Raw genomic sequence first — 13,529 nt, forward strand, 5'->3', positions numbered from 1 at the left:
CAAAAAAACAAAAAAGAATGAAGACATCACTGTAATAGTTCTGGTGAGAGAAAGAATAACAGAGATGGTGGGAACAGAAGAAGACAAGTATGAGGAATATGAACTGAGGTAAAATTAGCTGAACTTGGTGATCGTCTGGAAATAAAAGATGAGGGGACTTCTCATCTTTTATCTCCAGATGATCACCAAGTTCAGCTTGGGGCCTGTGAAGACAGCTGCCCCCATTCTGAAAGTGAATGAATGAGGAAGAAGAGATGCAGGAGAAACAGTGAGCTCCATTCTAGATATATCAAGCAAGAAGTACTTATGGGATGTGTCAGTGAGTACATTCAGCAAGTACCTGCAGAGTATACAACTCCGAGATCATGAAAAGAAGTTAAGGCTAAAGACAGAGACTTAGCAGTCACCAACATACAAGCAGTAGTTACAACTATGAGAATGAGGAGCTATCTGGGATTTTACCACGACATATATATGAACTGCAAAAGGCCAGAATTTAAAAATACCTCTAAGTATTAAAGCTTTGTATATTCATAATTATATATTAATAACTTTTTTTGTAACCTAATCATTATAAGGATTCTCTGGTATACAGATTTATTTTAAATTTAATGAGTGATAGAAGACTGTTCTTCAAAGTTCAAACAACATTTATACAATATAGTGTCCAGGCTGGGCGCGGTGGCTCGCGCCTGTAATCCCAGCACTTTGGGAGGCCAAGGCAGGTGGATCACGAGGTCAGGAAATCGAGACCATGCTGGCTAAAATGGTGAAACCCCATCTCTACCAAAAATACAAAAAAATTAGCCAGGCGTGGTGGCGGGCGCCTGTAGTCCCAGCTACTCAGGAGGCTGAGGTAGGAGAATGACGTGAACCCAGGAGGCAGAGCTTGCAGTGACCCGAGATTGCGCCACTGCACTCCAGCATGGGCGACGAGCAAGACTCCGTCTCAAAAAAAAAAAAAAAAAAAAAAAAAAAAATATATATATATATATATATATAGTGTCCAACACTGCAAATCATATATCTGACAAGGGACATATTCAGAATACGTAAAGAACTCTTATAACTCAACAATAAAAGATACCCCAATCTAGAAATGGGCAAAGGATATGAAAGACAATTCTCCAAAAAAAAGTAAAGACAGACAAAAACAACTGTTGACATAATGTGGAGAAACTTGAACCCTCATACATTGCTAGTGAAATTATAAAACAGAACAGCCACTATGGAAAAATGGTTTGGTAGTTCCTAAAATGTCAAATATAGAGTTGCCATGTGACCCAGCAATTCTACACCTAGGTATATGCCCAAGAGAATGTAAAACATATGTGTGGCCTGAGTGCAGTGGGTCATGCTTATAATTTCAGCACTTTGGAAGGCTGAGGCAGGAGGATCACTTGAGGCCAGGAGTTCAAGACCAGCTGGGGCAACACAGCGAGACCTCATCTCACAAATAAATAAGAGCATACATCCATACAGAAACTTATACATGAACGTTCATAGCAGCATTATTCCTAATAGCCAAAATGTTGAAAGGACCCAAATATCTATCAACTGAGGAATGGATAGACAAAATATAGTATCTCCATCCAAAGGAATATTATTAGGCAATAAAAAGGAATGAAATACTGATACATCCTCTAATATGGATGAGCCACAAAAACATTATGTGAAGTAAATGCCAGACTCAAAAGGCCACATATGATATGATTCCATTTATATGAGGTGTCCAGAATAGCTAAACCCATTGAGACATAAAGCAGATTAATGCTTGCCAAGGGTTGAGAAGAGTGGAGAATTGGGAAATGACTGCTAATGGGTACAGGTTTTCTTTCTAGGGTGATGAAAATGTTCTGAAATTAATAGTGATGATAATTGTAGAATTCTATGACTATACTAAAATCCACTGGATTGTACACTTTATTTATTTTCTTCTTTTTGAGACAGGGTCTTGCTCTGTTGCCCAGGCTGGAGTACAGTGGCATGATCTCGGCTCACTGCAACCTCTACTTCCCAGGTTCAAGCAATCCTACCACTTCAGCCTCCCCCAACTAGCTGGGACTTACAGGCACGTGCCACCATACCCAGCTAATTTCTGTATTTTTTGTAAAGACTAGGTTTTGCCATGTTGCCCACACTGTTCTCAAACTCCTGAGCTCAAGCGATCCGCCTGCCCTGGCCTCCCAAAGCACTTGGATTACAGGCATGAGCCACGGCGCCTGGTCAGATTGTACAGTCTAAAAGGGTGGATGTATCCTATATGAATTTTAAGGCTGTTATTTTAAAAAGATAGTGTCAAACAGCAGAAATAAAAATTCTGATAAAATCAAAGTAATTGTGTTAAATAAGCTTAAAGTTTAGAATTAAAGTTAGCCTTATATGTTAATTTGTTATATTTTATTTAAATTCATAAATGTTCTTAAGAATGTATGATCATATGATGATACAAGTAACAAAATAAACTATTCAGTCTTTATCCTGCAGGGAAAGAATACCTCCATTCAAATTTGAATTGAAAATTTTCCTTTATTCAGACAAAGCAAATCTGTTAAATACAAATAACCAAATGCAAGGCCAAATTCAATCATCTGTGTCTTTCTGAGTCTAAATCTTTGAGTACATTTGTCTGCTGACAGTGTCCATGAACAGCTGTCAGAAGCTACCATCCATAGGCACATCTGCAGCTTATGCCTCACCTTCATGCACAGCTCCGCCTTGTCAAAGCCCATCAGCATGTTGATAATGTCAAACCCAGAGGTAGACTTATTCTTTTGATGGACTCCTCGAATGAGTGCGCACAGGGTCTGCAGAAATGAGACAAAGAATTCTTTCTGGAGAGGAAGTCTCAAAACTAGAAGGACACTGGGTCTGTACACCCACATTGCAGCCTCATCCTTACACAGCTGACACTCAATACATTCAATTTCTCTGAGCTCTGAGCTCCAAAACACGGTCTGAGTTTTTGTGGGGTTTTCTGTTTGATTCGGGTTTTTGTTTTTTTGGTTTTTTTTTTTTTTTGAGACAAGGCCTCACTCTTCACCGAGGCTGTAGTGCAGTGGCATAATCACAGATCACTATACCCTTGACCTCCTGGGCTCAGGTGATCCTCCCACCTCAGCCTTCCAAGCAGCTGATATGACAGGTGTACTCCACCACACCCAGTTAATTTTTTTATTTTTTGTAGAGACAGGGTCTCACCACATTGCCCAGACTGGTCTCCAACACCTGGGCTCCAGTGATCCTCCTGCCTCAGCTTCCCAAAGTTCTGGAATTAGAAATGTGAGCCACTGCGCCCAGCCCAGTCTGAGTCTCAACATGTGCAAAATCCAGCAAATAAAAGAGGAACAGCAACTGAGACTATTGTCATCCTCATTTTTTATTTTCTTGTCATCTTGTTTTTAAAAATTATAAGGCAGACTGGGAGGTGATATTCAAAGATTAAAAATAGTTCTTGAGTTCGATCATGGGATTGGTGGAGTTTTCCTTTATTTAAAATTAATTCTGGGGCTGGACGCAGTGGCTCACGCCTGTAATCCCAACACTCTGGGAGGCTGAGGCAAGTGGGTCACCTGAGGTCATGAGTTCGAGACCAGCCTGGCCAACATGGTGAAACCCAGTCTCTGTTAAAAATACAAAAAATTTGGCCAGGCGCGGTGGCTCAAGCCTGTAATCCCAGCACTTTGGGAGGCCGAGACGGGCGGATCACAAGGTCAGGAGATCGAGACCATCCTGGCTAACCTGGTGAAACCCCGTCTCTACTAAAAAATACAAAAAACTAGCCGGGCGAGGTGGCGGGCGCCTGTAGTCCCAGCTACTCGGGAGGCTGAGGCAGGAGAATGGCGTGAACCCGGGAGGCGGAGCTTGCAGTGAGCTGAGATCCAGCCACTGCACTCCAGCCTGGGTGACAGAGCGAGACCCCGTCTCAAAAAAAAAAAAAATACAAAAAATTAGCCAAGTGCGGAGGCACATGCCTGTAATCCCAGCTACTTGGGAGGCTGAGACAGGAGAATTGCTTGAACCCAGGAGACGGATGTTGCAGTGAGCCAAGATCGCTCTATTGCACTCCAGCCTGGGCAACAAGAGTGAAACTCCATCTTAAAAATAATAGTAATAGGCCGGGCGCGGTGGCTCAAGCCTGTAATCCCAGCACTTTGGGAGGCCGAGACGGGAGGATCACGAGGTCAGGAGATCGAGACCATCCTGGCTAACACGGTGAAACCCCGTCTCTACTAAAAAGGTACAAAAAAAAAACTAGCCGGGCGAGGTGGCGGGCGCCTGTGGTCCCAGCTACTCGGGAGGCTGAGGCAGGAGAATGGCGTAAACCCGGGAGGCGGAGCTTGCAGTGAGCTGAGATCCGGCCACTGCACTCCAGCCTGGGCAACAGAGTGAGACTCCGTCTCAAAAAAAAAAAGATAATAATAATAATAATTTTTTGACATTTATATTACAGTTTAACAGGTTTTTGTTTTGTTTTGTTTTTGAGACTGAGTCTCACTCTGTCACCCAGGCTGGAGTGCAGTGGCGCGAGTGATCCTGGCTCACTGCAACCTCCACCTCCTGGGTTCAAGTGATTCTCATGCCTCAGTTTCCCTAGTAGCTGGGGTTACAGATATTCACCACCACGCCCAGCTAATTTTTGTAGTTTTTTAATAGAGACAGGGTTTCACCATGTTGGCCAGGGTGGTCTTGAACTCCTGACCTCAAGTGATCCACCCTCCTCAGCCTCCCAAAGTGTTGGGATTACAGGCGTGAGCCACCACGCCTAGCTGACAGTTTTTATAATTATTTTTAATAACTACAACAGTTAAGTCCCTATATAATAGCCAATTGCTTCAAATCTTAAAATCTTCATAATCCTCATCCACTACTTACTAGCTGTGAGAACCTAGACACACACATTAGTTAACTTTCCAGTGGCTCAGTTTTCTCATCTATAAAGTAGGAATGATAATAATAGCATCCATCTTGTAGGAGCATTATGAGGGCTATGTGAAATAATACTGTAAAGTACTTAGTCCCTGGAACTTTGGTAGAGCTCAGTAAGTATTAGCTATTATAACAATGTACAATATTTTATGGGTCACTAAGTGGCTTAATGTCAACTTATTTCCACTGAAATAAAACAGTTTACAATTCATGCCCACACAATGAGCACTGCAATTACCTAATTACTGGAAGTACAATTTCCAACTTTCATTGAGCCCCTACACTACAACTTAAAATGTGGAACTTACTGTGCCAAAGGTTAACGAAGCTATAGAATAAACATGGTCCATCTTTCTGGGACATCAACTCAAGCGGTAATTATTATTGCCATTCTACAGATGAGCAAACTGGGGCTCACAAAGTGATCTAACTCATAAGTTAGAAACTTAAACCCAATCTCTCACAAGTTCCAATAAACTTATTTAACCCATCATGGATTCTTCATATTCTAAACCTGTCAATCACTGCCCTAAGTACTCTCAATCTAGGCTATACTAAACTTTTAGAAACTTTGTCACCATTCATTCAGTAAGAACCTACTTCTAGAGTACTATTTGCTAAGCACCGCTCTCTGTGCACAAGGAACATTCTACTCACTGGAAACAAACTACTGAATGAAACTCTCAAAGTCTCTTCCCTCAAGAAGTCTGTAGTATATCTCCATCACCCAGCCCAATGCCTGGCACATAACATTATTCAAGAAATAGTTGTTGAATGAATCTTATGATCATCACTTAACATAAAGAATAGTTTCCTGATGTTTTTTGAATTACAGAACCCTTTGAAAATCTTTTTTTTTTTTTTTTTTTTGAGATGGAGTCTCGCTCTGTTGCCCAGGCTGGGGTGCAGGGCACAATCTTGGCTCACTGCAACCTCCGCCTCCTGGGTTCAAGTGATTCTCCTGCCTCAACCTCCTGAATAGCTGGGATTACAGGCACCCGCCACCATGCCTGGCTAATTTTTGTATTTCTAGTAGAGGTGGGATTTCACCATGTTGGCCAGGCTGGTCTCAAACTCCTGACCTCAGGTGAACCCATCTCAGCCCTATAAAGTGCTGGGATTATAGGCGTGACCCACCATGCCCAGCCGTCTTCTGATTTTTGATAAAGACTAATCATTCTTGCCTCAGTTTCCTATTTCTTCCCTTTCTCAAGCAAAAAAAAAGAATTCTAACAATCTACTTTAGCATTAGATCAAATTATACAAATGGATAAGATTACTCCTAAGTGTCAATTTGTATAAATAGATGGCTAAATAAATATGGCATAAATATTTGGTAACTTAGAGAAATAAAAAAGAAAACCTCATACCTCAGAGCAACTCTAGGTTCCTCAGTTCCAACAGATGTGTTACAATTCCTTTCTCCTGTTAAACAAGACTTCCCCAGTCTCCCAGCCTTGTACCTGCAATGCATTCACAACTCGAATTGGATGCTCCTCTCCCAGAGCCTGGATGCAGTGTTGGAATAGACAATTAATATTGTCCTTGATCTTCATCAACTCCTCACCATCAAGAGATTCCAGCTTGCCTTCTAGGTACTCTAAATTCACCTGCCAAGGAAACAAATAAGGGGCAGAATGCATTTTTAGCGTAGTGCCTAGAACACATGAGAAGGCAATTTTAGTTACCAGGAAATTCCACAGATGCCACCAACTCTTACCTTCATGAGAAAGAGCTCCTCCCAAAACCGAGGACTGCACTTACTGGGGTCCTCTGTCTGAAACCAGAAGACAAGCACATTCGGCCTTCCCAGCTAACACCAAAAGCATTAAGAATACTATATATAGTCAACCTTAGTTTTCAAAATTAACTTTGAAAATTCTTGGTCATTCTAAACTGCTAGAAGGGGAAAAAGAAGAACAGTATCTCTTCGTGTTTTCTTTCCCAAGTGGAAAACTCTGTGCATGGATATATATTCTTTGCACCAAAAGTTAAATAATAGCTCAAAGAACTTCCCTAAAATATTTATCTTCTAGCAAGAAATGAACATAAACATCAGAATAAGTTAGTCACATCACAACATGTCTCCCATGCATTGGTACAGTGTTGTTTTCAAACCTATTCACATATGTGAAATACAATCCAGTGAGCCAGGAAGGATAGATATTATCACCGTCCTCTCATTTTAGGAAAAGAGTCCACAAAGTTAAGTGACTTACACAAGTGCAGGAGCCAGAATTCAGATCACTTCAGTAATACTGCGGTGGTTTTTACAGCATGCTGTGTTGACTGCTTCTACTTGCCCTCCATATGCATTTAGTCTTCTGTACAGAGCTTTTAATGTGTTCTAAATTTCTTAATTTAAATTGATCCAAAGAGTAAGCAAAATTATCATGCTAAAATCCAAAATTTCCTAGCAATAATTTTCAAACAAATTCTAGGAAGTCAGAGGCTGCTGGTTAATGGGTAAAATAAGAAAAACAGAACCTCAGCCAGGTGCGGTGGCTCACGCCTGTAATTCCAGCACTTTGGGAGGCTGAGGTGGGCCGACCACGAGGTCACGAGATCAAGACCATCCTGGTTAACATGATGAAATCCCGTCTCTCCTAAAAATACAAAAAATTAGCCGGGCGTGGTGGTGGATGCCTTTTTTTTTGAGACACCGTCTCAAAAAAAAAAAAAAGAAAAGAAAAAGAGAACCCCTACTTTAAAGAAAGGAGAATGACATCAAATAAGCAGGTCAATAGCCCACTACCACCTTATTTTCAGTGAACCTTTTTTTTTTTTTTTTTTGAGACAGAGTCACACTCTGTTGCCCAGGCTGGAGTGCAGCAGCACAATCTCCGCTCACTGCGACCTCCACCTCCCGGGTTCACACCATTCTCCTGCCTCAGCCTCCCAAGTAGCTGGGACTACAGGCGCCCACCACCACGCTTGGCCAATTTTTTTGTATTTTTAGTAGAGACGGGGTTTCACTGTGTTAGCCAGGATGGTCTCAATCTCCCAGCCTCATGATCCGCCCGCCTCAGCCTCCCAAAGTGCTGGGATTACAGGCATGAGCCACCGCGCCTGTCCTTAAGTTCACCTTTTAAAACTACTACCAGGAGACAGCCAAGTGCAGTGGCCCATGCCTGTAATCTCAGCACTTTGGAAGGCCAATGTGGGCGGATCACTTGAGGCCAGGAGTTCAAGACTAGCCCAGCCAAGATGGCAAAACCCGTCTCTACTAAAAATACAAAAATTAGCCAGGCACGGTGGCATGGGCCTGTAGTCCCAGTTACTTGGGAGGCTGAGGCAGGAGAATTGCTTGAAGCCAGGAGGTGGAGGTTGCAGTGACCCAAGCTCACGCCACTGCACTCCAGCCTAGGTGACAGATAAGTAAATAAAAAATAAAAATAAAGCCAGGCACGGTGGCTCACACCTGTAATCCCAGCAGCACTTTGGGAGGCCGAGGCAGGGGGATCACCTGAGGTCAGGAGTTCAAGACCAGCCTGACCAACATGGAGTAACCCCATCTCTACTCAAAATACAAAATTAGCCGGGAATGGTGGTACATACCTATAACCCCAGCTACTCGGGAGGCTGAGGCAGAATCGCTTGAACCCAGGAGGCAGAGGGTACGGAGAGCTGAGATCACACCATTGCACTCCACCCTGGGCAACAAGAGCAAAACTCCATCTCAAAAACAAAAATAAATAAATAAAAAATAAAAATAAATAAGTGAATAGGCCAGGCACAGTGGCTCACGCCTACAATATCAACACTTTGTAGGGCTGAGGCAGGTGGGTCACCTGAGGTCAAGAGTTCAAGAACAACCTGGCCAACATGGTGAAACCCCATCTCTACTAAAAATACAAAAATGGCTGGGCACAGTGGCTCACGCCTGTAATCCCACCACTTTGGGAGGCTGAGGCCGAGACGTCCGGATCATGAGGTTAGGAGATTGAGGCCATCCTGGCTAACACAGTGAAATAAAAAACACAAAAAATCAGCCAGGTGTGGTGGCAGGTGCCTGTAGCCCAGCTATTCAGGAGGCGGGAGAATTGCTTGAACCCGGGAGGTGGAGGTTGCAGTGAGCCATGATCGTGCCACTGCACTCCAGTCTGGGCAACAGAGCGAGAGACAGTCTCAAAAAAGAAACAAAACAAAACAAAAATTAGCCAGGCATGGTGGCATGCACCTGTAATTCCAATTACTTGGGAGGCTAAGGCAGGAGAACTGCTTGAACCCAGGAGGTGGAAGCTGCAGTGAGCCAAGATCATGCCACTGCTCTCCAGCCTGGGCAACAGAGCAAGACACCATCTCAAAATAAATGAATAAATAATTGATTATTAATTAAAATAAAACAGCATAAAATTACTACCAGTAACTAATGTCATCAGTAGTTAAGTCCTGATCTAATAATAAAATATTAATAATCTCTTCTGGATTTTGTTTTCCTTTTTTTTTTTTTTGAGATGGAGTCTTGCTCTGTCACCCAGGCTGGAGTGCAATGGCATGATCTCAGCTCACTGCAACCTCTGCCTCCTGGGTGCAAGAAATTCTCCTGCCTCAGACTCACATAAATAGCTGGGATTACAGGCATGTATCACCACACCCAGCTAATTTTTGCATTTTTAGTAGAGATGGGGTTTCACCATCTTGGCCAGCTGGTCTCAAACACCTGACCTCATGTGATCTGCCCCCCGTGGCCTCACAGACTGCTGGGATTACAGGTGTGAGCCACCATGCCTAGCTTCTTCTGGATTTTTAATTGAGAATGGCATAAAGAAGCAGTATCTCTGGCCTTCTCACAACGTCCTCATTTAGTGAATTCTTTTTTTTAAATTAATTATTGGTCCAAAATAAATTAAAAAATAAATAAAATATTATTTATTTACTTATTTTAGAGACAGGTTCTCACTCTGTCACCCAGGCTGGGTGCAATGGTGCAATTATAGCTAGCTGCTGCCTTGAACTCCTGTGCTCAAGGGATCCTCTCACCTTAGCCTCCTATAGTAGCTAGGAGTAGCTGGTACTAGCTGGAACTACAGATGCATACTACTACACCCACCTAATTTTGTTGTTAGAGATGGGGGTCTCGATATGTTGCCAGAGATGGTCTCAAACTCCTGGCCTCAAGCAATCCATGCACCTCAGCCTCCCAGGATAGCTGGGACTACAGGTGTGAGCTACCACACCCAGCCACTTAATGTATTCTATCTATCACTTTCTCTCAAGTCCTGCTTCCTAGCAGGGCTCACAGTTTGACCCTAACACTTCTATAATATCATTGTTTTGCCTACAAATGAAACTCAGGGAATTCATGGAACTGGCACTTCCTATCCCCAAAGCTCACTAAATCAGGAGTTGTATACACCAAGCTTGCATAACAAAGAAAGAATCCTTTTTTTTTTTTTTTTTTTGAGACGAGTCTCACTCTGTCCGCCAGGCTGGAGTGCAGTGGCCTGATCTCGGCTCACTGCAAGCTCCACCTCCCGTGTTCATGCCATTCTCCTGCCTTAGCCTCCCCAGTAGCTGGGACTACAGGCGCCCGCCACCACACCCAGTTAATTTTTTGTATCTTTAGTAGAGACGTGGTTTCACCGTGTTAGCCAGGATGGTCTCAATCTCCTGACCTTGTGATTCGCCTGCCTCGGCCTCCCAAAGTGCTGGAATTACAGGCATGAGACACCACTCCTGGCCAAAAGAATCCTAATAGGATCCTAGCACCTACTTATTTTCTCTGTATAGTTGCTTGTACTGGCCTGGGCAATCTGTATTAATCTTCTGCACTCTGTTTCCAAGGCTTGCCAAAGTTAGGTATTTTAGTGGACTGAATTATTTATTCTGAGCCATGGCTTTGGAGTCAGGCACCAGGGTTCAAATCACAGCTCCATCACCTTCCAGCAGAGATCTCAAATAACTTCATCTGTTAAATGAGGGTACTACCAGTGCCCTCACAGAATTCCAGTCAGAATTAGAACACCTCTATATTTAGTGATACATTTAGAATACTCCAGGCACATAGTAGAAACCCAATACATGGTCTTTTCTTTTCTTTTCTTTTGACATAGGGTCTCACTCTCTTGCCCAGGCTGGAATGCAGTGGCGTGATCACGGCTCACAGTAGCCTTGACCTCCTGGGCTTAAGCAATCCTCCCATTTCAGCCTCCCAAGGAGCTGGGACTACAGGCACACACCACCACACCTGGATAATTTTTGTATTTTTTTTTGTAGAGAGGAGGTTTTGCCATGTTGCCCAGGCTGGTCTTGAACCAGCCTGGGCAACATGGCTCAAAAGATCCACCCACTCAGCCTCCCAAAGTGCTAGGATTACAGGCATGAGCCACCACACCCAGCCAGTAATTCTTTTTGTAAGTATTATTCTACTTTATGCATACTACTTATGACCAGAATTTCAGAAGGCAGGTACCCCTGTAGCATATCTAATTAATCTTCCCTCATAGGGTATTTTTTTTTTTTGAGATGGGGTCTCACTCTGTTGCCCAGGTTGGAGTGCAGTGGCACAATCTCAGCTCACTGCAACATCCACCTCCCGGCTTCAAGAGATTCTTGTGCCTCAGCCTCCCGAATAGCTGGGATTACAGAAGTGCACCACCATGCCCGGCTAATTTTTGTATTTTTAGTAGAAACGGGGTTTCACCATGTTGGTCAGGCTGGTCTCGAACTTTGACCTTGTGATCCACCCGCCTCAGCCTCCCAAAGTGCTGGGATTACAGGCGTGAGCTACCGCACCCAGCCCCTGATAGGGTATATTTTACAATATAGGTTTGGACCATGTTCAATCAGTTCTGAAGACCCAAAGAAATCTCCAACCCAATTGCTAATAATTCCTCAGTTATCCCATATAGCTGGAGAATGAGATAGTCCTAAGTAATTATTTCGTTTACCAACAACTTGAGATGGAATATAATAATGTATCCTTTAAAAGTATCTGAATTATAGAATTCTAGGTCCAAAAGAAACTTCATGGGACATCTAGGATAAGAGAGTCCTAAGTTAGATCACAAGGAGAGCAAGTCTTTCTTTAAAATATTCAGAAAAGGAGCTTCCCCAGCCTTCCTCCCTCCTTTCAATTGTTTTACCTGGCTCACGGCAACAACCTATAAGGACAACACAATAACAACCTATGTTAATTAATACATGATTATAATCTCTACTCTGAGAGCTTTCATTTTTGCCCTCAAACCCTCTTTCTCTCCTCCCTCCCACATCCCCCAAGGAACCTGAAGGTAGCAGGCAGAGGTAAGGGTATTTCTCATTTTGAACTAAGAAACTAAAGAGTCAAGCTGTACACAACAGGGCTGCAGGCCTTACCATGAAGATCTCATCATACATCAGCACCACTTTTTCCTTCAGTGGTTTTTTGGAGGCTGAAGATTTCCGGAGCAAACCCCCACGTTTCTCTACCTGTGCCATGGTTAGAGAATCTGTGGACAGAAAGTCACATTTTAGAATACTGAAAATACTCAGTATGATAATACAAATGGCTGATATATGTCATACATTTGTCCAAGCCCACAGAATATACAACACCAAGAGTGAACTATAACGTAAACTGTGGACTTTGGGTGGTAACAATATATGAATGCAAGTTCATCATTTATAACAAATGCCACTCTAGTAGGGGATGCTGTTAACAGAGGAGGCAGTGCATATGTGAAGGAAGCAGACATACGGGATATTTCTGCCCTCTCCTTTCAATTTTGCTGTGAACCTAAAAACAGCTCTAAAAAAAGTAAGTCTTAGAAAAGAAAAGAAAGCCAGTCAGTGGCAGAATGCTCTCCAAGGTGCTGGAGTCACTGACATACCACTTAATGAGAAAATGTTTAGGAAAAATAACTGATAAACATCCATGCTACAGAGCTTGTACATCTGTCCAACACTCTCCTCCCTGACTAGCTAATGCCAAGGTTTAAATCATTACTTGGCCAACAGCACAACACATTTTACATCCTTAAAATGTGCCAGTGAACAAGGCTTAAAGCAGATCCAAAACCAAACACAAAGGTGTAACTTGCTCCATCTGTAATAGGTCTGGCCATATATTTGAGGTTGATGGAAGGAAGGCTGCAAAGCACACACTGCCCACAGACTGATGGTGAAGTTAAATTTCAAATATTGATCGAGCTGGACCATTAAGGCAGGAAGTGTGCTGCAGATTGATGTGCTTCATTGATTTCCCCAAAGTAAGTAGGTCCTCGTCACTGCAAAGTACTTGGCCTTCACTGCCTCATAAATCACACTGCACTTGACTGTCTTTAGATCTAAATTCCTCTGGAAAGAGACCCAAGGCAGAAAATAGCAGCCAAGAGGCCAAAAAAATCTGATTTCAAAATAACTGAATAGAGTAATATACTACTTTCAAATTTAATTGTGTGTGTATATATATATATAAAATACTACTGCAGATCAAACTCCAAAGTACTTTTCAATTCTATATAAAAGTAGTTCCATGAATCATGCCCAAATGTTCCCATCTTGCTTTAAGGAATTCTCAATTTTTTTTTTCAATGGAGAACCTGAAATCCCACAGGTCTTCACTGAGAATTTACACATATTCCCTTCACCTCCCAGGTTCTTTTCATTATTAACAA

General features: G+C 42.7%; 1 protein-coding gene across 11 annotated transcripts in view; it reads right to left on the bottom strand.

The window, feature by feature from the left end:
• The window catches only part of ARMH3 (armadillo like helical domain containing 3), a 234,021-nt gene that overhangs the window by 189,887 nt on the left and 30,605 nt on the right, over window positions 1–13,529 (bottom strand). For all 11 annotated transcript variants that reach the window (XR_013398298.1, XM_077947332.1, XM_077947327.1 and 8 more), the window contains 4 exons: window positions 12,250–12,362; window positions 6,650–6,706; window positions 6,393–6,539; window positions 2,700–2,807 (listed from right to left, as the gene is read on the bottom strand). Coding sequence is in view for 10 of the 11 variants with exons in the window: in XM_077947332.1 (XP_077803458.1) it covers window positions 2,700–2,807; window positions 6,393–6,539; window positions 6,650–6,706; window positions 12,250–12,351 (414 nt within the window). In the remaining variant the exon portion in view is untranslated. The remainder of the gene's footprint in view (window positions 1–2,699; window positions 2,808–6,392; window positions 6,540–6,649; window positions 6,707–12,249; window positions 12,363–13,529) is intronic.

Source organism: Macaca mulatta, chromosome 9 (genome assembly GCF_049350105.2).
Source record: "Macaca mulatta isolate MMU2019108-1 chromosome 9, T2T-MMU8v2.0, whole genome shotgun sequence".
In the NCBI taxonomy this organism is placed as follows: Eukaryota; Metazoa; Chordata; class Mammalia; order Primates; family Cercopithecidae; genus Macaca; species Macaca mulatta.